The sequence below is a fragment of the Propithecus coquereli genome, unplaced genomic scaffold (genome assembly GCF_000956105.1).
Source record: "Propithecus coquereli isolate 6110/MARCELLA unplaced genomic scaffold, Pcoq_1.0 Scaffold2, whole genome shotgun sequence".
NCBI classification, from domain to species: domain Eukaryota; kingdom Metazoa; phylum Chordata; class Mammalia; order Primates; family Indriidae; genus Propithecus; species Propithecus coquereli.
The window spans coordinates 2,289,873-2,315,375 of record NW_012144966.1 but is presented as its reverse complement, the minus strand read 5'-3'; the positions used below and the strand labels follow the sequence as shown (position 1 = coordinate 2,315,375).

The window sequence follows — 25,503 nt, the reverse complement described above, 5'->3', positions numbered from 1 at the left end:
GGGACTTACTATGTGTCATCTTCCTTGGTGTGGCCTCATATCTGACTTTTGTCTCCTTAGCGTGGTGAGACTGCCAAAACCTCTGCTATGATTTTTAAGGGCTTTCTGCCTAACTTATTCTCTTGTCTTATGCAGCTTAAGAACTTGGTAAATACCTCAGCAGGAATATTATAGAATGTCTGGCTTACTTCTCTGTGCCTCCCTACTCTCTGGAAGTTTGACCATTAGTCCTGGGTACCTTTGCAGCCCTAAACCCCAATCTTTCTTTCTTTAGCACTGTGAGATTACCAAAAACTATGTAAGCTTCTTTGCCCTTAGGGGTGTGCCTCTGCTGGCATTTTCATCCTCTGCACCCCAGCCAAGAGTGGGCAAATACTTTGAGGGGAAGAGTACTCATTGATTATCAGGTCACCCCTCTGCAGTTCTTTCTAGGAGATCTCAGCTCCCTTACCAGCAGCTCTCCAATACCTTCAATAAGGTTTTTTAAAAAATTTAGGTAGTATTTCAGGTTGTTCTTGGCTGGAACATTGGTCTGCCACAAGTTATAACATTTTAGCTGGAAACAGAAATGTCTGTTTTACCTTTTAAAACGATCCCTCTGGGGCCTACTGATCTGGTCATTTGCAATTTTGAGGTCATATTGCAGTAACAGTAACTAAATCTATGTTTGTTTTGTTTGTTTGGTTTTGATTTTTTGCTGATTCTGTTAGATGAATTCTACTAAACACTCCAATTTAGTATTGATTGAAATCATTTGGGGATGATAGATTCTGCCCCAAAGACTAGTTTGTTGAAAATAAATTAATTGAGATCCACTCCATAATGTTAAAGACTTTGTATGGATATAAGAGGGTAACATGGGCAAGAGACCTCCATTTATTTAGGGAATCCTTGGTAATTAGTGCACGTCGGCCATAAGCAGAGTTGTGAAATAGACAAGCCATGTCTGCATGGAGCCTGCATCCCCTTTCTGTACTCTTTTTGGGCACCTCCTCACTAGGCACCTGACGCCCAGTGCAGTTCAGCCTGGCAGGCAGGACACAGCATTGCCTTCCCTGGGTATGGCCAGAGACCCACACTTCGGACCTGACACCTTCCAAATGCTTTTCTGATGAAACTTCATGCTCCTTTGTTTATCCCTCGGAGACTTGCTTTCCCTGAGGTCAATCCCACAAGGTAACCGAGGTAACTGCTGTATGTGCTGCAGGACCTACATATTAATCAGCACTGTGTGCCAGTCAGATGGAGACTGGTGTCAGAGAAAGCACCTTTTCCTTCGTCTCTGGTCCTTTTGTGGTACTATCCAGTGAACATTCATCCCTCAGTATCCATGGAAGATTGGTTCCAGAACCTCCCGCAGATACCAAAATTCATAGATACTCAAGTCCCTGATAGAAAATGGTGTAGCATTTGCATATAATTTATACACATCCTCCTGTATACCTTAAATCATCTGTAGATTACATATAATATCTATTATGTAAATGCTATGAAAATAATTGTTATACTGTATTGATTAGAGAATATTGACAAAAAAAGTCTGCTCATGTTCAGTACAGATGCAATTTTTTTTTCCAAATATTTTTTATTGCATTTAGTTGAAGCCACAGACATAGAACCCATGGCTAGAGAAGGCTGACTGCAATCATACTGGGCATGAGGAGACCTAAAATTTGTGTTCTTTTCACCTGTCAAATGGGGCAGTCACATCTGCCCTTTCTTTATTGACTTGCTTTGAAAATAAATGAAACAGTTGAATTTGAACCACATAAACTTTTTGACTCCCACTGTTTTTATAGATTTGAAAGTGTGATAAAGCATTTTTGAACTCCCAAGAGAAATGTGGTTTGTCCAAGATGTTATTTTAATGGCAAAGTTTGTCACAGTTCAGAATAGGGTGCTATCAAAAGTCAATAGAACTGGAAAAATATAAATCATGCTTGGTGAGAAAGAAAATCACTAGCCTCGGAACCCTCACACGGCATGAGAGGGTGGTGATATTTCAGGCTATTTATCCATTATTAACCTATTGGTCACTGACTGCTGTGTAAATGGATTTTCTAATCATCTAATCCTGAGCCCATAGTCACTCCAGTTCTAGGACGTGACAGAGTAACATGACCTGCTTTTGTGACAAGGTAGCGAGGGGAAGCAGAGGGAACAGTGCCCTAAAAACTTAATACCACCTTCAGCTAAGACTTGAGTTTCAGGTTTTTTCTCCAGTTGTTTCCATATTTTCCCTTACTAGGGAATAAAATAGGAGAATGCTGACTCTTAACAGCATCTCTCATACCCTTACTTGTCATCATCTCACATTTACTGAGTAACTTTATCACAAGGTTGCTCCCTTAAAGGGGGTTCTCTGAACAGCCTGTTTCACTTATTAGCTGCATTGCCCTGCGTAAGACACATAACACACTGTGCCTTTGGTCATCACTGAAGTGAGGATAATTGGCCCTTGTCCTGGCTGGCCGACCAAGTGTTCATGAGACTTAAAAGAACAAGGAGATAATAAGTACTTTGTAACATCTGAAGTCTTATTAAGGACCTTGATGGACTAGGTAGAGTATGAGAAGGAAAATTAAAGCATCATTGGTTCAGTTATTTGAACTGTTAGAATGAATAGAAATGCTGTAACAACTGTCCACAGTTTCGTACCACGTGCTCTTCCTACCACTGGGCCCCGCCACGAACTCAGCTTGAGAATTGATAAATAACTTCATAATGACAATAATGCTAACATGGAATTGCAGGGTTTTGCATGATCTTGAAAGCTTGGGATTGATATACTGTCCATCTCCCACACAGGGAACTTTACCAACATCAGTCCTTAAATTGGACCAAAATGGCAGTTTGGATTGTTTGCTATCTGATGGTAAATGGAAACTCTAACCTCGCTCAAGTTGTTGTCCTCATTTAATCTTCTCCAGGTCTCTCTTCCTCAAATCTCTCCAACTTGTAATCATCATCATCATCTTCATCTTCATCTAACACTTCAAAAGTGTTTACAATGTGTCAGGGGACCTTGTGAGTACTTTATATATGAGAATTCACTCAATTCTCTCAACAGCCTACTTTTAAAGATAAGGAGACTGAGGCCAGGGAGGTTGAGGAATTGCTGAGGTTCCTACAGCCAGCAGATTGTAAAGCAGGGATTTGAACCAAGGTAGTCTGGCCCCAGGGTTCCTGTCCTAACAGTTCCGCTACACTGCCTGTCTGGCATTGGCTCATGTGCCTGGTCCCAGGGTGCTGGGCCATAATTCTGAAAGATTCAATATCGATTGCTATAATCCTGAATGTTGAAAATCCTGAAAGATCAAAGTCCCAAAAAGCATAACGTTAGAATTATTCAGGATCATAGTGCTCGCGTTGTCTTTCGCGGTTATGATTGGCACTATGTCCCAGGAATCCCCAGAGATTAAAACTTTCTAAAAATCTGCATCCACTCCCTTGAGGGTTTGAAGAATAGCAAGATTCCATTCAGGAGTATTTTCTTGGTATTAATGACTTCTCTCCTTCCAATTTCTGTTTCTCTCAAATAATCCTCCCCTTCCTTAGGGTGCCTGAGGTGGACAGGGACTCTGGGAGGAGGTGCAGAGCCATCAGAACTGACCAGACTGGGGGGTGTGCAGGCCCTTGGCACCATGGGATTCTAGGAGGGGAACTGAACACCTTTCCTGAGGAGGAGGAGAGGCCCAGGCTGCCAGGGCCTGGTTTCTAGGAACTTCCCCCCCTCAGGCTCACCCTCTCCAGCCAGATGGAGAGGCAGAACAGCAGGAAAGCAGGGCTCCTTGTAACTTAACCAGCGAGGCAGGCCCATGTCCTTTCCACGGGCTACTGCTGTGCCCTGAGGGGCTGGCACAAGGGGGCAGGCCACCCCAGCCTCAGTGGGATGGGAGGGGCTGATGTGACTCAGACCACACAGACATCAGAGACCGACCTCCCCCAAGCTCTGACCTGGGCAGAAAGAGGGGACAGGTGCAAGATGAAGCAGGTGAAACCCAAAGCCTCACCTTTGTGGTCCATATTCAACAACAGAGAGTATGTGATAGGTCCATGCCCTGAAGATATTGGTGTGTGTGTTCTGACTTGGGACCTGCCAGGGGAAGAGGATATTGGTGAGTGGATCAGCTGAAGAGAGCCAGGGATGGTATAAACAAAGGGAAAGGGTGGAAACCGACACATACATGAATTGTGTTTCACACCTTGCCGGCTTTACCTAACAATTTGTGCCCATCTTTTCTACCAGCAGTGTCCTGGTTAAGCGGATGTTCAGGCCCATGGAAGAGGAGTTTGGTCCAGTGCCTTCCAAGCAGATGAAAGAAGAAGGGATGAAGCGAGGTATGTCTCCAGTTGGGCGCCGCCATGGTGTTGTGTCCATTGAGGAGCCTCCCAGGAGGGATGGGGGGCGTCTTACCAAGAAGAGCTTGCATCCCGGGCCCCGGGCCAGGCCCCTGTGGCTCCTTGCCAGCCTGTGACTTTTTATGCACGCAGGAATTCCTCAGTCTTCCCCTTCACTTTACACCTGTCCTTTTAAGCACCTTAAGTAAATGTTTATTCCGCCCAGGGTTCTTCCCTTTGCCTTGGGAGAAATGGAATGAACACACTAGCAGCAAGATGCAAGGTTAAAAAGAAACTCTGGCTGTGTGTGTGACAATCACCACAAAGAACCAGCAATCGAGAGTCACTCAGTAGATGCAAACGATTCATCTCACACAAATAAATGAGCCTCAGCTTTCTGTGACATCACCACTTACTCATTTTCTCTCAGTCAAGGGTCTTACCCTAGTTTACCAAGAGGGTTAGAAACAGAGCATGGGCATGTCGATGTCTGGCCCAGCGTGTCTGTGCGGTTCACTGTCCTTCCAGGAGTAAGAGGGAGGACCCCATCTCGCTGCAGCCAACACCGAGGCTTCCAGAGACTTTAGACTTACACAGAACTGGACTTGCAGTGAGTCAGCTCACCATGTTAAATATGCCCACTGCCTGCGCAAGCTTCAGTTCTTTGTTACTGAGAAATCTTATTTTTTTCCTATTTGTTATAATGGGATTTGCATAATGAATGGTCTAGAGCAGCCCCTCCCTCTTCAGCCTGCCGCAGCCACCCGGGGTTGAGTGACTTCGGAAAGGGTCTTCCCCTTTTGCTCCTTGGAGTCCGCCTCTGTAAAATGGGGGTGGCAGGAGAACCTGCCCCAGAGTCGCTGTGAGGATTGATGAGTTAACACATGTGAGACAGTTTGCGCAAGGGCCTAGCACACCCGGGGCTCTGTGTGCACTGTTAGAACGGTTAGTTTTATTACTAGGCCTCTATGTAGTTTTGTCTTCATAACTGCGAATAAATAATTAGAGTTTCCGAATGGAAAGAACATAAATGTTTAGGTGTAACATTAGCAACATTTAAACGTGTAAAAGTTTTTCTGACTCTGCAGCTCACTGTCAAATATTCGAGTGCATTCGAACCCACTCCTGGACGCCTGTTCTGTTCGCTAGAGTCAGGGTGGTTACGCGGAATTCAGGAGTGACAGGGGCTTGCCTCCAGAGTCGGTGCCCGGTGATTAGTCCGAGGCTGTGTTTTTCAGATTATTTTGAGATTGTGAAGCCAGCACAAAATTTGCCACTGGCAGTTAGTTGTATTGGGCTGTGATCAAAAATAAGGCCTTTGAAACATCGATAGCATAGAGACACATGAGGGCGCTGTAACCCACCAGCACTGGAGAAAACGTTCCCTCCGGAGTGACTGTCCAGTGGGGTTACTGAGCCCTTTGCTTGGAGCTGAGCTTTGAGGAATGCACGGAATCGGGGCAGTGACTTTCCTTCTCATTTATTTGTTAGAAGTCGCCTGAGAGAAAATGATCATAATTATCACTCACCAGTGCCGTCACTGTTGGTGGTTTTGCCTTTGTAGCCGTTTGTCAGGGTGGGTCGGTCGGAGTGGCTTGGGGGCTGGCCCGGGCAGCTGACTGCCTTTGTCTGTGCAATGTCTGGGGTGCGTGATGGCTGTTCTTGCTACCGTCGCAGAGTGATTAATATGACTGCTTTGCTACAGATGCAGCGTTAATGAAAGCTCACTCCTGGGGCAGGCGTGGGGGTGTGCCGTGAGCCCAGCATGCCGGGCGCATGTCTGTCAACAGGCCCAGGGGAGAATGGTGGAGCTGCCCTGGCACTTCTCCCACGGCCCGGCCATGGACTGGCACCATACCCCCTTTGACACTTTCTAGCCACACCTGAAGCAAGAGTAGCAGCCATATTATTTTAAAGACAGTGATTTCAAAATAAGAGATTGACAAATCCAGTGGCAGCTGTACTCATTCTAGCAGAATATGGTTTGGGGTGTCCTTAGGATCAGCCTACTGGAGATTACTGGGTTTTTCCCTCCCATTGGCTGTGGGAAGAAGTTCTAGAACATTCATTTGCAGCAGCCACCAATACTCGTTCTTTCTTTGACTTTAATTATCCTTATCTGGATGTAATTGAGGTCCTATATTCTAATTATTTTTCCTTGTACTCTAACATTGAGTCCTCTTATTATAGCCATTAGACCATTTTAGCTGAAATGGAGGCTATAAAATATTCCTTCCAAGGAACTAGATTTGGAAATCTTTGGAGATACATTCAATCTATTTATTTAATTGGTACTTTACTTTTATATTTGGTTAAGAGAAGAAACTCTGCAATACTTAAGGACTTTTTTTTCTTCCTTTCTGTCTTTTTCATATGCTAACTGAACACCCACCGGCTGCAGAAAGGAAACGCAGGCAGGAGCCCCTGTGGCCTTTGTAAAGCAAGCAGCTTTAATGAAGTCCCTAATGAGTTTGGGTAGAGCTGATTTCGTTTTCTACCCCCACTTTACTCTTCCAGTTGATGGTGATTGTAGCCCTACTGATATCTGACTGTTGTTGGGATCCGGACTCAGCAGGGTGTTTGATCTGTGCATGTTTCTTAGATGGCCAGATGTATGGGCTTCAGTTTTAACCCTCTTCCTTCCCTCTGAAGGAAGCATCAGAAGTCACATCACTGGCAGGAGGTGGACAGGAAGGGCAGTCATCTTGCTGGGGCTGAGGGCTGCATCTGAGTGGCAGGTCCAAGTTATTTCTGGGAGCTGAGCTGCAATGTAGCTGTTATAAGGATGGGGACAGGCAGGGAGGCCACTGGCCAGCAGGAGGGACAGCAGCCAGCAGCTGTCAGTCTGTGGGACCCCAAGGGAGTGTCTCAGCCTCTTTGAACCTCAGCATGCGCGTCTCTAATAATAGCTGGGGTCCCTACCCTTTCTCATGTTCTGGACATTCTCAGACTCAGAAGGTTGTTTTGCAGAGAAATGAGTAGAAAAGCACTGAGGGCACTAGAACCTCGACTGCTTCATCCCCCATTTCAGGACGGTGTGTGCTCTGTGCAGGCCCTGTGCTAAGCATGCCGCATGGCTGTTACTCCGTTTAACCCTCACCGCAGCCCTGCAAGGCAGACACAACCATTCTGCTTCACAGAGAAGAGGAAGGCTTGGAGAGGTTAAGTGAGCAGAGCCCACCACAGGCCTGAACTCTGAGGCCAAACCGGACCTGTGGGACTCCACAACCTAAGCCTCTTCCTCCTCTTGCCTGTTGGTGCCCCATCTCCCTGTTGGGCGTGGGCACAAGCTGGTTGTCAGCCTGGAGTTTGCCCTCCCCGTTCTCTTTCTCCCTCGCCTGCCTGCCCCATGCCTACATGTCCCTCGGAACTCAGCTCCCTTCTTCAAGGTGACCTTCCTGGAGCTTCTCACCCCCCACCCCATCAGGGCAAGGCCAGGCCCTAAGAAGCACTCTCTCATGTCGTTTTTCTTCATAACTGTGTGTCTGGCTGTCTGCGTGTTTGAGGAAGGCCTGCCCTCTATGTGGACTGCAGACTGCTATGGGCAGGGCGATGACTTAACCAACTGCCTGCTGCAACCCTAGCTCCCAGCACACACAGCCCACGGGCCTGGGGGGCATTCAGTCAGATTTACCGAATGAACAAATAAATAGAATAAAGAGGCTGCAGAAAGAGATGTCATGAAGAGATCATGGCCCCACCTTGAGAAATTCAAGTGTAAACATAGGTGTTGCCCAATTCTCATTTATCTCACCCGTCTCTAGCCACAGGATGTCTATGGAGGTGTCTCAGTCCTCTTTGTAGGATGTCGGCTGGACAAGGGATCTGAGGCCCGGCAGGTGGCGCCAGCCTCAGACACCTGTGTGGCAGAAAGCATTCCCCGGGTGGTTCTGGAGCTTGGGGCCCCTCAGTCACATGGCTGTCCCTCTCTTCCAGTGCTGCTGTACGTGAGGAAGGAGACTGACGACGTGTTCGATGCGCTGATGTTGAAGTCGCCCACGGTGAAGGGGCTGATGGAAGCGGTAAGCAATAAGCCCCTTTGGCCTCCAGGAGACCTGCGGGTGTCCTTCTCTGCACCCCGCTCACTTAAAGTGCAGCCACCGAGATGGCTCCAGAGGGAGCTTTATAAAGAACAAGGAAAACCTGAGATCTGTGGAGATCTCTGCAGTGTTGGGGCTTATTAGCATTTTAAAGAGAAGGAAACTGAAAAACTGCCAATTCCCTGCCAGTTTAAGGCTAATCACAGTAAGACGCTGTGGAGGAAGGTGAAACTGTGAGTTCTCGTTGGTCTCTTTGTGTGAAACCAAATTAGATACCAAATTAGAAACCAAGTATATACAGAACAAAAACAATTAACAGGTATCTTGCTAGCTGTGATAGTGTAATCCAAAATAAATTATGACCTCTTGGTTAAGAAAAAAACATATTGCAGAATTGTGGTGATGTGGGCTAAGATTCTTCTCTTCCCACCCCTGGTCTCGTCTCGTATTACGCAGCCTGGGTTTAGGAAAAGTTATTTTATGTTTTATTTACATAGTATTTACCTGAATATAACTTTAATATGACTCTAGTTTGAGTCATATTTGACTCTACTTTGACTCTACTTTCTAACTGCCTTGCACCTTTTTTTCTTTCCCCCACCCCCTGTACAACTATGTTGTAGAAGATCTAGGTTTTTTGTAGTGATAGAGATAACAGGACTGCCAGGGACAGAGTCCAAAATTGTTGGTTGGTTTGGAAAACTGCTACATTGGCAGTTACAGCATCTTGGGTTATGAGGTTAAACATTAAAATGTATAGGACAGTTTCTATAAGTGGAATCATGCAATATGATTTCTTTCATTTAGGATACTTTATGGAGGTTCATCCATGTGGTAGTATAAATCAGTACTTCATTCTTTGTTATGACTGAATAATGTTCCACTGCATGTATATACCACGTTTTGTTTTTCCATTCCTCAGTTGATGGACATTGAATTTTTTCCACCTTTTTGCTATTGTGAATAGTGCTGCTATGAACATTCGTATACAAGTTTTTGCCTGAACACCTGTTTCCACTTCTTTGGGGTATATGCTGAGGCATGGAATTGCTGAGCCAGACACAAAAGACCACATATGGTATGATTCAATTTACAGGAAGTATCCAGAATGGGCAAACCCATAGAGACAAAAGGCAGGTTAGTGTTTTCCAGGAACTGGGGCAGGAGGTGGAGCAACTGCTTAATAGGTTTCCTTAGGGAGGAATGAAATGTTTTGAAATTAGAGGAGATGGAGGCATGATATTGTGAATCTACTAAATGGCACTGAATTATATACTTTAAAATGGTTAAAATGGTGAATTGTGTGATTATATATATTAAAAAGTATTCAGCGTTCATCAGAAATTTTTTTAAAAATGCATAGGAATGTTACCAGTGCAGATGTGGTGCTGCCTCCTGGAAGTGCCTTGTCCCCAGGCAATTCTGAGCAGAGCTTCAAGGACCACCCTCTAAGAAACACTGATAGAGGACTAGGTAATCTTTTCTGTTCTACAGGATTTTTCAGTGTGATGGAGTTTGCTGTTACTGAACCTGCCTCACGTAAAGGAAAAACAAAAATGGAAATCAACGTAACAAAAATAAGATCTATATCTCTTCAAATGAACCAAGATTTAAAAAATGACCCTAAAATTGCCAGAGGATAGACTAATGAGCTAGAAAAATCTGTACAGTATTCATACCTCTCTGGGCAACTTTGGACAATTTCATACCTTGATCTGGCCTTTAAGATCATATTACTAGCACTGACTTACCTAGGACAGTGAATATGAAAATTACAGAAGCAGTTGCTTAAATGCATATCCTCCTCCCTCAACCCCAGAGATTCTGATCCTGCTGAGTGGGAGCTGGAGTGGGAGAGTGGGAGTGGAGATCAGGAATCTGCATTTTTAATAAGCTCCTAAGTATATTCTGAGATGGGCTAGGTGTGAGAGCCTCTGATCTAGACTAATTCTGAACTGACTGCCCTATGATCCTTCTTTTTTTCTTGGTGTCTTTTCTTGCCCTTCCATGACACCTGGCCAGTTCCAGGTGTGGTCTTCCTGGGCCACAGCGGAGCTACATGTCACCTTCACTCCCACCCAAACAGCAGCTCAGCAATTCTGCCCACACTCCCCACCATGATCCGTTTTAGGGTGAGCTCATTACACCTGCCTGGCTTTGGTTAGCTGGAGTAGGGGGTAGTGGGGTGGAGGGAGTAATGCATAGTATCCTTTGACCCTGTAGCCATGGAGAAGTCAGGTTCCCTAGGCTGGTTCTGGTCAGATTTCCTAGGGCAATTTTGACTTCGTCTCTCTTTTAAGTTTGGAAAGAAAAGGTTTTATTCAAGCACCAACACAAGCTCTCTCCTTGCTTCCTAAGCTGTGCAAATGGGAAAGCAGGACAAGAGAAGTTCCTTCAAGACCGTCAGGTGATACAGTCTGGCGGTGAGCTGCAAAGGAATGACATAGCAACCCCTGCATGTTGGGGGCAGCCATTCAGGACACCAGGCTCTGTAGCAGCAAAGACTCAAGCACACTGTGAAATGAGATGAACCCTGGATCCTGCTCACTGTAGCTGTACCCTAAGTTTATTTGGTACCTGGGTTGGGTAAGAAAGGGTTCCTTCCAGGAGTGGGTTCTCTGAAGAGCAGGACCTCACTGTGTCACCACACTGACACTTAGCAATACACGCTTGTATATACAATATAAATGTGTATCTATATTGGTATATATGCATATGCATTGGTAATATATATGTGTGTGTATAAAGTAAAACCAATATGCACATGTATATGTAAACAGTGTAGCTTAGAGGGTCAGCATGTAGGCTTTGGCCTTAGAAAACCTATGTTCGAATTCTAACTGTGCCCTTACTAGGTGGACAAGTTTCTTAACCTCTTCTTCATCTTTAAAATTGAAATAATAATACTTAACTCACGGGGTGGTTGTGAGGATTAAATGAGACAATATAGACATAAACTCCGCCTGGCCTCTGGTATACACCAAGTCCCTGGCTAAGATCGGCCTTTGTTACTACAACATTGTTTTGAGTGGGAATCAGAGCTGGGTAGGACACAGTGTGAAGACTTCTTCCTCCTGTTCCTGAGATTTTGAATTTCTCAAATACTCATTTTCCTACTGTCCAAAAGATAGAAAGTTATTTTGGCTTGTGATTCCTTTATGTAATATCCCACCGATTTGGAATTTCGGAGGAGGCATGGGGCTGTGGCAACGCGCGGGTATCCAGCTCCAACCCTGCAGGCTCCGCGTGGGTAGTCCTCTCCCGCGGCAGGAGACAGAAAGCTGCTCCTGAGAAATGATCTTTGTGTTCCATAGCCAAGACCCCACAGTAAACAAAGTCTTAAAAAAGAAGTCAAGGTGACCCTGGCCTCCATGTTTTGTTTCAACTCCTAATTTCAAAGTAAAATCATCATGTGTGGGGGTTTACATTTTTTAACAACTAAAAGTTACATACAGAGAAAAAATGCTCAGTGAATAGGAAAGGGAAAAAACCTAACTTAAAAAGAAAGTTGTTTAATGAAGAGATATTGTACTTGACCTCAAGCCATCACTTTGAACCCTGTCACAGGTTGAAAATGGCTTCCCATAGACTCAAACACAGTCCCCCACTCCTTACCATAGAGCTAAGGCATTGCTTACCTAAGTGGGCCCGTCAGATCCCCTGGGTTATGTTACAAAGATGCCATCCCAGAACCCCACCCCTCAGCTTCAGAATCAGACCCTGGGGGCAGGCCCAGGAATCAGCATTGGTGACAAACTCCCTGGTTGAATTGAAGCACACCAAAGTTTGAGAGCCACTAGCTGGTGTGTACCTTGGCTGGGAACTGGCATTAGGGTCTGATTCTGCCCCCAGCTCCTACATGCACATCACTTAGAACGGGAATCGGCTGTTGTATTCTAGCTCTTTTGGGGCCACGTCTCTGCAGAGGTAATTTTAAGTCAGGAAGTAGCCCTACAGATTGTTTCATAACCCATCCCTGTGCATTTTAGCAATTGGCCCGAGTCTAGGCTACCTCCTTCATCCTTCATCAATGGTTTGGGAAGGCCAAATGCTGTCTCTGTTGAGGAAGGAACTCACAGTCTTCCAGGGCCAGCAGACTTCACAACTCTAAATATAAAAGTATGTGTGTGTGTCCTACAATTGTTTTTGAAATAGGAACACCTGCTTCATAGCAATATTCACATTGTTTTACTCCCTTCATGTACGAGTTATTGAAAGGGCTGGCTGTGCCTCAACCTCATCTGTAAAATGGAGTCATCGAGAGCATTCAGTTAACACAAACACTCGCAAATGTTAGCTGAGCAGGTGATGGCAGTGATGAAGGTGACGCAGCTGCTGTCACAACAGGAAGATGTGGATTGCTTTCCAGGGCAGAGCCTGCTCTTACTTATCCTGAACTCCCAATCCCCTGTCTTCAGCCAGGCATTATTTAGAAGTAGAAGCAAACCTGTTCTGGAGGGTAAAGAGCAAAAAATTAAAAGTTTTTTTTTTTCTTTTTTAAAAAATCATTATTGGCAATTGGTAGTGAAATGTTGATTTGTCATCTTGACATGAACAGAACAGTGTTGCCACCCTTCCTTCAGATGGGAACTGAGGTTTGAGTCAGAAGATACCACATCAGGTAGATTTGTTGAACAATTTGGGAATGATGACAATGTTCCTACACGCATTTCCTGTAGTCTGGAAGTCGAGCCACTTAATAAGATGGAGTAGTTTTGTTATGCAGAAATTGGGCTGTTCTTACACTCAGCAGACATTGTACTCTTCCTTCCAAAGATGATATATTTGAGTTAGCCTTAGTTAAAGAAGTCTCTATGTAAAACTGAGCTATGGGTCCCACCATAAGTGCACGTGCAGCAGCATGAGTGGACCGGGGACCTTGATTGACTTGGGTTCCAGCTGTGACTGTGTGGTCTTGAGTACACCAATCTTAGAATGTTGGCTTTCCTTCCCTGCAAAACGTGGAAAACGCCTTCGTGAAGATTAGTTTTAATTGTACCACCCTTGACCTCTTACAGTCTTGGAAAGAATTCTTGACCACAACAAAGAGGAAGGGAATTATTATCTAATCTAGTCAAGCTGAATCACTGTTTGGTAGGATAGATTGGATGATGATTCTTCTTATGCAATGGTCCTAAGCCACTCGGACCTTCATTTCACCTGCCAGAAAATCATTTTCCGTACAGATCTACACACGCAGATAGAACAAGGAGAAAAAGTTCTCCGTCAGCCAGATGTTACTGAATATTCCTATACTTGGTGTCATTTGGAGAATAGAGACTATTTTTCTTTTGGTTTGCATGTTTGGTATGTCAATTGAGCCATCCATGTAACTTGGATGATTCACTTTAGCTTCTTTATTGTTATTATTGGGTTTTAAACTTAATTAAAGACAAGGATTTGGTGGTTGTGACGGTGGTAGTGGTGGTAGTAATGTATTTCCAAATCTTTCTGTTGTCATTTCTGAGCAATTTCTAAGAATCTTACAAATAAAGCATCTCTGGCCACCGTACCTTCTTGCTAATTCCAGAGCCCAGTAGGTCCACTCATGCCTCAGGGCCTTTGCATTCGCTGTTCCCTCTGCCAGGAGAGCTCTTCCTGCAGGTCACTGTTCACATGTTGCTTTATCAGATAGGACTTCCCAAGCCACCCATATCAGTAGCATCTCCAGCACTCTCCATCCCCGTAGCCGCGTTGTTTTTCTTCATAGCAGTTGTCAACACTTGACATATTTAATATTTGTTAGATGTTTATTGTTCTCCCTTCCCGGGTAGGATGTAAAGTTTATGAGGTCAGGGGCCTTGTCTCTTGTTGTCTGCTCTGTTTTCCCAGAGCCTCTGCTGTGTCTGCACCGCCATGCCGAGTGTGGTGGGTAGCAGGATTTTCACATACACTGCTCCACTTGATCCTTCTAATATCCCCATGAACATGGCAGGTAAATGGCACCATTATCACTTTACAGATGCAGGAACTGAGGCCCAAAGAGGGGAACATCCCAAGGTCTCATAGCTCTACAAAGTGATGGCACCAACTTAAGCTCTCAAGGAATTCAAGTCCAGTTGGGGAGATGTTCACATTCGAAAAGTTATTACAAGAAGAATAAACATTCCAAGTCATGGCTCACAATGACTCAAGGAAAAGAGATTAGTCAATAATAAGCCATCAGGCAAGAAGTAGTATGTGTAGTGGTTGATCCCACACAGACAGCTGGGCTGGGCAAATTACTCAACCTCTATACCCCGGCATCCCCATTTCTGAAATGAGAATAATAGTATGGGATAATAGGATGAGGATAATACAATGGGATGTAGGGTTGGTGTGAGGATTAAATGAGTTAGTATACATGGTACCTAAAATTGCACCTAGAAATATTCTGTAAGTGAGAATATATGACTATACAGTAATACACACAGAGCAGCTGACTAATGCTGTGAGCTGGAGAGGCAAACTGAGATTCCTCCAAGCCAATGATTAGGGATGGTGTGTCTCTGTGAAGCTAGCCAATGTGCGCAAGGAAAAAGGTTGCTTATGGCCTCAGTGGCACATACGTTTTATCTGACTGAGTCATTCATACATAGAGGTGATTTCTGAATCCTCCCTGGTTCTCTTGACAGGTCAAATGCAGCCACCTAGGAAGTGTTTGCAAGCAAGAGTCTCTTGCTTTTTTCATGTGCACTTTAAGAGCCCACACTGAAGAGCATATAGCTCCAAATAAAAGTAATGAAATGAAAACTAGTTGGCTTCCAGAGCAGGCAGTTCTGTTAGATGTCTCTAGAGAAGGCAGACTGAATCCTAAATTGATAAAAATCAGTGGGAATCTCTGACTTCTGCCTATCAGATACTTGAGGTTTCTGGGCAAAGGGAACTTTCCATAAAGTAAAAGTCTAAAAATTACAGATCATCAGACAACCAATGGCACCTTGATTAGATGCATCCAAGACCTAGGATCCTTGTGGGTATCAAAGAAGCTTTGAGGGTCTTTATAAATATCGATAAGAAACTTTTTAAAATTATAAAAGTGTCACGCTCAGTTCAGACTTGAAACACAAAGAAAAAAAACCCAAGCACTCCCAATCACTCTTCTGACAGAACTACCATGTAGCATGTGTCTTCCATGCATAGAAGGGAAGGTTATATGGGTGACCTCACCCAGCCCCCAGGCAGAGGAATGTTCTGTAACCCCCGGCAGACGGCCGGCTTCCTCTACGTAACATCCTGCACAGTCTCACTTTCCAGGGTTCTGAATTTGGCAGAGAACATCTCCCTGGCTTGTGCGGAGGCAGGGAACACCATGTCAGGGTGGCGCATTATCAAGCTGCCCGTGCCACTGAAGGCTGCACTGGGAGCAGGACTTTGCCCTCCTGGAGGCACAAGTGTCACCTGTGCCAGGTGCTCCTCGGTACTGGATGAGGTCTGTGAGTCTTGCTCTCAAGCCTTCTCGACATATACCCCCTTCCCCTAAGAGTTCAGAATCTGAAGCCGTCTGCCAGGTTGTTCTCTTTCAAATCTTGGCTCTGCCACTTACTAGCTGAGGGGTCCTGGGCAAGTTACTTAATGACTGGGAGCCTCAGTTTCCTCATCTGAGAAGCAGAGCTTATAAAAGTACTTATTGCATTGTTATGATGTGAGCATATTAACAGATGCAGAGCTCTCTGTTCCTATCTGCTGGGCACCTAGTAGGCACTCAATAAACGGTAGCTACTGCCGTGCCGCTTCTGCTGCTGCTCTTCACTCACCCCGGTAGAAACTGGAATTGTGCAGACTTTATGCCCCTCGCCTCCTTCTGACTCTTACCAATGGATCTGTGAGCTAAAGTGTTTTCGTTCATGCTTTGGGAAGCAGGGAGTCATCCCCCTGAAAAGAGAAAACCCAAATATCAGATTCACTTCTCTTTCAGAAAGCAGGGGTGCTAACAAATATGAGCTTGTTGATGTTGAGCTGAAAAAAGTTTCTATTTTATTTTTTCAGTTTGTTTTAAAAAGAGGTTCCAAGTGACATTAAACTTCAAAAACCCAACTCTTAAAGACCAAGCAAGTCAAAATGGTAATTAGGTACAAATAACATAGTCTCCAGGGACTCCCAGTACACAGCAAGCAGTTATATATAGCAAAGAATGCTTATCAGGGGTTCTTATCTTTTCATGCCATGAATACTTTTGGCAGTCTGGTGAAATCTATGGGCCCAGAATAATGTTTTTAAATGTATACAATAAAGTACATAGGGTTACAAAGGAAGCCAATTATATTGATATGCAGTCATGAAAATAATAAAAAGCATGCTCGTGATATAGAAATATGTGTGCTCCTTATTCGTGCATTAAATATCATGATCTGTGGGTGGGATTAATAACTACTGTAATTTCAAAGTATGATGAATGAGTGTAATCAATATTTTGAAATATCTGCAGAATTCTAATATGACATAAAAATATCCGTGATTTCCATTGATAACAAAGAAACCGTTACTTCTAATATTACTGTATGTTCGTAATTGAAGGAAATGCTAAATTCCAGTTTGAGGTTAGTGAAAATAACAATGAGTGTTTTCCACATCCAAGTTCATGTACATACTCTTTGGGCACCTGTAAACCCCAGGTTAAGAAGCTTAGACCAACCATGCTGAGGAAATGACAGCTCTATAAATGATGTGGAAGCAGTTTGCTATTCAAGCATTTTTTCTGTGCACCAGCTCTGATGACTGAGTGGTTCTAGAACCCCAGGGAAGGGGGAAGGTAGTGAGTTCTCTCCTGAGAATTGTCTTTGCCTGAGTCCTTTTTCCTTCATCCCTTCAGCAAAGCTGCTTCATTTTGAGCCCTCGGTGCAGAACCAGCTCACCTCGGCAATTCCCTTTTGATTTGCATGTGCAAGTAAGGACACCAAGAGACATGACAAACTGTGTGGGTGCCAGGCATGGGAGGAAGAGAGAAAAGAAGCCTAAATTCTTCCAAAGGGAGCTTGTGGGGAGGAGGGATGAAAGCAACGTCAACCCTACATTATTGACTATCTGTCCAGATTTGAAAACAGCATCAAAGATGTTCAGGGAAATTTGGTAGTGTTATTTAGACAGATACAATGTAACATCTACCCAAGAAGTTGCTAAAGGAATTTGACTTTCTAAGGAAGGGAGGGTGAGCTACTATATAGCCAAGGTAATATAGGAGTATTTCCAAGAGGTTAAACATTTCTGGTAACATTTTAAATTTTTATTTCTAATTTTATTTAATTATCATCCAATGTGGTGTATCTTTGTTACCCAAAACATAAGAGAGTCTCTTTGGGAGATGTAAAGTTCGGAGGGGTGTGTGTGTGTGTGTGTGTGTATTTGTATTATATTATGTAAAGTATATTTTGTTATTCAACTTTTTACTTACCTGTCTACTAGATTTGTTCAATTCTAAAAGAGGTATATTGAAACCTCTTACTATAATTGCATTTTTTCAAAGTTTTCCTACATCTGTAATAGTTTTTGTTTAAGGGCTATGTTGTTGTATGCATAATGTTTTATGGTTGTTATAGCTTTCCCATAAATTGTGCCTTTCCTCATTACATCATGTATGTTCTTACCCACTGACCTTAAAGTGTACTTCGTCTAATATTCCCCTCATCATTCCTCCTTTCCTTTTGTTTGCATTTGATTGCTATGGTCACTCATTGGTCATTCTCTATTTACCACATTGTGTTAAATGCTTTTCTGTTAAACAGCATATAGCTGGTTTTCTTCCTTTCTCTTCCTCCTCCTTTTTTCTTTTTCTTTTCTTTTTCACCCGCTCAGCTACTCTGACTGTTACTGGGAGAATGAAGTTCATTCTCACTTGGCCTAATGATTGATGCATTTGACTTTATTTCTTCCATCTTTTTGTTTATTATTTATTTCACTTTGTGGTTTCCTCTTACTTTTACCTTCAGTTTTCCAGTTGGATTAAGTTACTGTTTTTCACCTTTTTAATTTGAAAGTTACTCTTTACTTTTCCTAAATTTTTTCAATCTCTTCTTATTTCTCTATTATTTGAAAATAAAATTCCAATTATTCTCCCACCAAAACCGTCTATGTCCCCCAACTCCCTCTGTGAGATGCAACTTTTAGAGCTTTCTTTTCTCCCTTCCCCCTCCCACTAGGATGAACGCATTGAAATGTTTAGCCTATCTCCACCAATTCCCAACTTGTAGATTTTGCTGAAATACTTTAGTGCTTTTGTTCTAGGATATGATTAGATTTTTCTTTGCATTATGTCCTTTTTATTTTAGGAATCCTTATTTCACACTTATATTTCACATTCTCAGTCCATGTAACCATGTGTATACTCTAGTTCATGCTCGTTTTCTTCCCCTTTGCCTAGTCTCCGTTCTGATGCATTTGCTGTTTGGATAGTTCTTTTGTAAGTACAGTCATCCCTCAGTATCCGTGGAGGGATTGGTTCCAGGACACCACCCCCCGTACCAAAATCCGCGGATGCTCAAGTCCATGATAAAAAATGGTGTCCTATTTGCAGACAGCCTACATACATCCTCCTCTGTACTTTAAATCATCTCTAGATTACTTATAATACCTAATACAATGTAAATGCTATGTAAATACTTGTTATATACTATTCTATTATTTTTTATTTTTGTATTTTTAAAAATTTTTTAATGGTTTTCAAATATCTTCAATATGCCGTTGGTTGAATCTGCAGATGCAGAACTTGCAGATACTGAGAGCCAACTGTAATTTTTTCAAATGAGATATTTGGATGAAATATCCTCTGAACCCTTGCATTTCTTAGAGACTGTTCTTTCATCCTGAGAAGTAAGGGATAGCTTGTTGGTGTATAGGATTTGTGGGGTGAAGTCCTTTTTTTCTGTAGTCCGTAGGGGTTCTTCCACTGTCATTTGGTTTCCAGTGTTGCAGATGAGAAGACCGAAGCCGCCTTTATCCTTTTGGGGGGTAACTTGTTCTTTCCATCCGGGAGATTCCAGACTGTTTTCTTTAGACTTGGCGATCTGGCACTTTTCAGAGTGGCCAGGCATGAGTGTTTTCTCATTGATCTATCCTGAGATTCAGGATACTCCTCCTGTTTAAAAACATAAGTCTTTCTTCTATTATTTGTTCAATTATTTCCTCTTCTCGAGCTGTTCCTTTTTCTCTCTCTGGGATGATTTTCACATCTTCTTTAGTCTGACTCTATTCTTCAATGTCTCTTTTCTTTTCCTTTATAATTTCCATCTATGATATGTATTTTTGCTTTGCCCTCTGAGATTGTTTTTCAACTTGGTTTTTCCTAATACTGTTTGGTTTGCTGAATTGACCACCTACCCTTCCATTTACTTGCTGACACTTTAAATTTTTTTAGTTCAATGATCATATTTGTATATCAGAATTTTTCACGAGTGCTTCATAAGTGTTCTTCACAAGTGTTCTTTTATGTTCTTCTTAAGTGCTCTTTTATGTTCTGTCCAAATGGATGCCCCCAACACAAGTTCTGCCAATTTTCTTCTCTGTCTACAGCACCCCCTTGGATGTGTTATTTTTCATACTCGGCCCATTTTGGCTCAGGTGTGGCTGTGGGGGAATCCCGTCAATGATGGGTCAGTGGTGTGCAGCAGGCAGGCTGCCCACCCCAGTCTCTTTCACTCTCCTGGCCCTTGGCCTATCTGTTCTGCTCCATCTGGGCTTATTGGGGGGTGGGAGGGAAGGAAGGGTGGGAATCTGTGACTCTCTGTAGAATGAGCTCTTCCCAGGATCCAAAGCTCTCTCAACTTTGCTCTAGAGATCTTCAGCCTCTTTTTCTAGCCTCTGCTAGATTTTCCAGGAATCTAATAAGTCTCAAACCTCCCCTGCCGCAGCCTGTAAGCTGCTGGGCTCTGAACGGGCAGGTAGATTTGATTTGGGAATGGAGAGGACATGAAAAACATTTAGGGCAGGTCTTCCCAGATTCCATCTCTAAGCTATTACTACTTTATATTTATAAAAGTGAAACACAATCATTATAAAAATAAAATAAACAGGACAGACTTGTACAAAGTAAATATTAAATAGTATTAATAAAAGAATCTATTGTTTCCATTCATCAGTGGTAGCCATTATAGACTGGTGGATCTTTCAAATATTTTCTATGTACTTACACATATAAATTTTTAAAAATACAGTAGGATCACACTATATACACTGTTTTGCAATTTGTTTTTTTCCCTCTTAATATAATAAGGTTTTTTAAAAATGTAAATTCATATAGGCTTCCCACATTTCTTTTAATGATCATGTGGTTTTTAACTGTGAAAATATCAAGATATGTTTAATGAATATTTGTTATATGCAGTTTTCGCTACTATAAACAATGATGCTTTGAAAATGTTTGCATACATCTAAGTGACCAGATTACTAGATATGGAATATGTGGGTAAAAGGAAATATGCATTTTACATTTTAATAACTTCTGCCAAATTTCTTTCCAAAAGGGTTAAGCTTATTACTCTCCCATCTAAGGAATATGAGAGTTGCTGTTTCTCATACTCTGACTCTGTATTATCAATTTTTTAGTTTTTATTAGTCTGAAAAATAAAGTTAGTATCCTACTATTGCTTTAATTTGAAATTTTTAAATTATGAGTGAAGTGGTGCTTTTTTTCATACACTTATTGTCTGATTATATTTTTCTCCTGTGAATTGCTTTTCGTGTTGTTTTCTTTTTTCCCCATTGGATTGTTAGTCTTTTTCTTGATTTGCAGTTATTTCTTTCTAACTTGAGGAAGTTAGTTTCATGTCTTTCATTTGTGTTGCAAAAATGTTTCCAAGTGCATGATCTGTCCTTAGCTTTTCATGGTGGTTTTTGCAATACTGATATTTTTAATCCTGTGTTGTTTTAATTAACCTTTTAACCTTTTTTTTCAGGTTTCATGTCTTGCCTAAAAGATCTTCCTTACTTTAAGATGATAGCTATACAAATAATTAACTAATGGTTTCTTCTTGTACTTTCAAGGTTTCATCTTTTGCATGTAAATCTTTGATCCACCTGAAATTTATTTTGGCGTAAGGCGTGGAGAAGGGATCCAACCTAACTTGTTAAATTTTTTCTATATGGCTACTAGTTAATCCAATATCATGATTAGAGTCCATCTTTTCTGATTGATCTGAAATGCCACTTTTATCATAGATTGAGTTTCCTTGTGGTTGAATCTTTTGTTGAACGATTTAAGGTCTATTCAAAGGGAAAGCCTTGTGAGTGAGCGTTTTCAGAGTTTAACTCAGGAGTGAAGAGCACCCTGTGCCCCGGGAAATGTCCAGGAGAGTGAAATTGGAACTTTCTCCCTTGCCTTTACGTGGGTGTCCTTCCATGCTCATCTGCCTTCGTGTTACTGGTGTTACAGATATCCGAGAAATATGGGCTGCCCGTGGAGAAGATAGCAAAGCTTTACAAGAAAAGCAAAAAAGGGTAAGACAGAAACCGAGCTTAAATTGACTTCTAAGTCAGATTAAGTCTATGTGATGCCTTTAAAAAAAAAAAAGATACTGTGTTTTGTTAATTCTGTTGTGTACCTTTCATAAAAATTGTGTGTTGTCCTTTCAAAGGATTGCAGAGGAGCTTGCAAATGCAAAGCATTTTGAAGATCTTTAATGAGAGAGGGAGGGAGGATGACAGCACATTGTCATGATGTCAGCTGAGATGCCTATTCCAGTGACAGGATAAGCAGGTGGACCAGAGGGGTCTGGAGTTGGCGAGGACACTGGGGAGAATGGCAAAGTCACCCCTCTTAGAGAGCGGCATTTATAGGGAATCAACTTGCAGCCCTAGGGGTTGGTGTCAGGGTGGCATAGTAGGAAGAAAAAATGGTTCAGGACATAGGGAATTCTTCCAAGCTAATTAACAAAATGTTCTTAAATGATCATTGGACCTGCTTGTTCTCATTGGTAAGAACAATCGCTGTTATTTATTGGGTGTTCAGTGGGTTCTGGGTCCCCTGCTAAGTGTGTTACACCTTTCCTCTATTTACTCCTCACTGCTCTATGAGGTAGAATCTGTTATTATTGCGAATTTACTGATGAGGAAACTAAGCCAGATGGAGCTTAAACATCTTGCCCAAGGTGTCACGTTCAGCAAGTAGGGCACAGATTTGAGGTCTATGTCCTCAAAGCTCAAGTGCTTAGCTCCCACTTTCTGCTATCTACCACCCTCTATAGGCTTCTTGCCTGTGAGAGTCTAAGAGCAGTGGCCACACAGGAGCTGGATTTGGTGCCAGGAGAGGGTCTTCATTGACTCAGCTTCTGGAGCTATTTTTCTACAAAAAGTAGACAATGGGTCTTTAAACTCTTCTCTCTGGACCATTTTCATAAAGAATATTTATTGCCTGGGATGCTCAGGCTTTCTGAGTGGTGGGGCCTCTTGGTTGTCTCTGGGTCGAGGGGGATACCCTTTCCACCTGAGCCCTTTTGGAAAGCTCACTAAAATGCATATAGCACTTCTTTCCAAGGTCAATGTAATAGGCTAAGCGCATTATTCCTTTGACGATGAGATTTGAGTGGTGTCTCAAGGTCACTGCCAAGCAGAAATCCTTAGTGCAGATGCACATGCTGATGATAGCATTTTGCTTTCATTGAGCTCTGTGTCAGGTCCTATGCTAAATGCTTTTATCTTAACAACATCCCTCTAAAGCTGGGTGGTAGTACTTATTTATGCAAAAGAGCAAACTAAGGCTCTGAAAGGCTAAGCAACTTTCCCGTTGACACATATCTGTGAAATGGTAGAGTCAGTTCTTCATTCTCAAACTAAGATCTGTCTGACTTCAAAGAATGGAATTGGCTCAAGGACTTCAGACCATGGGCAGACTCCGGAAGCTGTAGGTTTTCTCAAAACTCAACCCACCAGAAATAGTTAGCCAAGGAGTAGGTCATAGGTGGCAAAGCATGAGCTTCAGAGTGAGGCCAACCCACTTTTGAATCCAAGCTCAGCCGTGCATTAGCCAAATGAACTTGGGGAAATGATTTAACCTTGCTGAGTTCCTTTCTCTCATTCGCAAAACGGTGATGAAGACACCTCCCTTCAAGGTTGCCATGAGGACTAAATACAAGGTCTCTGAAACACTGGCACATATTATATGCTCAGTAAAGGGTAGCCGCAATTCTTGTTTAGTTTCTTCTTCCTCTTAAGAGCAGAGGCAATGTGTTTTTTATTAATGCATTTTCAGGAGGCAATATGGTTTAATGAAAATAGGGGGCCTATTTAGGTCCTGGCTCTGTCAATAGCTAATTTGTTATCTTGGGCTTCCTAACTTCTCTGGGCCTTAGTTTACTAATCTATAAAGCAAGAGGGTTGGGTTGAATGTTAGTTCTGAGAAATTGAGGCTTTGTTTTTCTCAAACTAGTTTTTGGGGAAAGAAAATAGAATGAGGGTCTTTCCCTACCCTTGTGTCCTCTCCCCTCCATGCCCCTCCAGCCCCCGTTTCAGAAGAATAGCTAAGAGAACTCCTCACCCGGAGCCTCCCTTGCACAGGGCACACTGCTCACCACATCTTTCTTTCTACCCTCCCCACCCCCACCTGTGGCAGCATTTTGGTGAACATGGATGACAACATCATCGAGCACTACTCGAATGAGGACACCTTCATCCTCAACATGGAGAGCATGGTGGAAGGCTTCAAGATCACGCTCATGGAAATCTGAGCCCAGGGTTGGCACCCCCTTGGCAGGAGCTTGCAGTGCATTCCTCCCTGGGAGAGACAGAGGCCCCAGACCCCGGAAACCCATCTCACCCCTCTCACGACTGCTGTTACAAGACTGCACAGGCCCCACTGACCGCCAGTGTGCTTGGCCCATCCACCAGCTCCTACCATGGACCTGAAGCCTGAGCCCCTCGGGAAGATGCCTTGGGCCTGGCGGATTCTTATTTATTGCCCACCTTTTTCTAGAGCCCGGGGTCCAGGCCAGCCAGGACTCTGCAAGTCACTGCTGGCTCCAAGTGAGACCGTCCAGAGTTCTCCCTTCAGGAGAAACACTCCTCCCGAAGAGCCTGAAACATTCTCATCCCTTTTTCTCACCTCTCCACGTTCCCTGAGTGGCTGGACAAGATGAGCTACTTTCCTGTGCATTAGTCACAGGTGGGGTAAGAGGTGGACGCCCCCTACTGGTCAAAACCTTCAGGCTGCTCTGGAGAAGGTTGTCTTGCTAAATACCTCCAGGGGTTCCCAGCGAGTGGCCACCAGGCCTTGAACAGGAAGACATTCAGCTACCATGTAATTAGTAACTAACACAGGACGTATGCCCGACTCGCATGTACATAGTGTTTATAATATTGCAATAATATATTTCACCTGTGGTTCGGGGGCATGTTTACTGCCCCTGGCCTAGGGGAGGCACATACCGGGAGACTCCATTTTCTACAAGGGGTTTCGGCCTCTGTGCCTGTTCAGGAGACATGCTGCACAAGGGAAGGGCCTCTGGGGTGTCAGATGGCTGCAACGGGTACCAAGATGGACTGACTCTCCAGCGGGTATGCCTGGGGACGCGTCCCCTGTCCCCAGAGGAAGCCTCCTTTCCCTCTCCATGGGCACGACTCTCCCCAAGGCCGCCACATTCGTATCGTGATGATTTGCTTTGCTCGATTCTTCCTTTGAGCTGTCGCGTGGGAAAGGTCATGTTGTCTAGGCCCCGCTCCTTCTCAGCTTGGGTATCAGGCCCCGCCTGAGCTTTCTAGAGAGCCTCTGTAGGGCTTCTGTCATCAGGCGCTGTCGCTGGGGCCTGCTGCGGGGCTCCTTGGCTACCGTGAGGACCCTGGGCACTGTGTAGCGCCTCGCAGTTTACAAACATGTCTTTCCTCTCAAGTGGCCCTTTACACACCCAACCGCGGTTCTGAGAGCCGTTCCAACAGCACAGCTCTGGACGGGCAGGCCACGGCTTCCTCCTGGGCCTCAAGACCGACAGGGAGGATTATCTGCCTGGCTTCCGGGCGCTGGGCTTTCAGGAAGAGAGTGAGTGAGAACGCGCCATGAGCCCTGGCTCCTCGGAATCCTGCCTCACACAGGAGAAAGGGCGAGGGAAGGCTGCGTCCTCCTGCTCCGTGCCCTGGGAGATGAAGAGGAGGAAAACACCCCCCTAAACAATCACAGATGATGAACTGTGTAGGCCATGTTCTCTCTAAGGGGACAGGTAGGTGG

The 25,503-nt window shown here is 43.7% G+C and overlaps 1 protein-coding gene across 1 annotated transcript in view; it reads left to right on the top strand.

Annotated features, from left to right (window-relative positions):
* GRHL2 (grainyhead-like 2 (Drosophila)) overlaps positions 1-25,181 on the top strand; it is a 168,937-nt gene extending 143,756 nt beyond the window's left edge. Inside the window, exons 14-17 of the mRNA XM_012643583.1 lie at positions 4,250-4,341; positions 8,278-8,363; positions 21,724-21,788; positions 23,899-25,181. Of these exons, the coding sequence (XP_012499037.1) occupies positions 4,250-4,341; positions 8,278-8,363; positions 21,724-21,788; positions 23,899-24,013 (358 nt within the window). The 3' untranslated portion in view covers positions 24,014-25,181. The remainder of the gene's footprint in view (positions 1-4,249; positions 4,342-8,277; positions 8,364-21,723; positions 21,789-23,898) is intronic.
* The last annotated feature ends 322 nt before the right edge of the window (positions 25,182-25,503 follow it).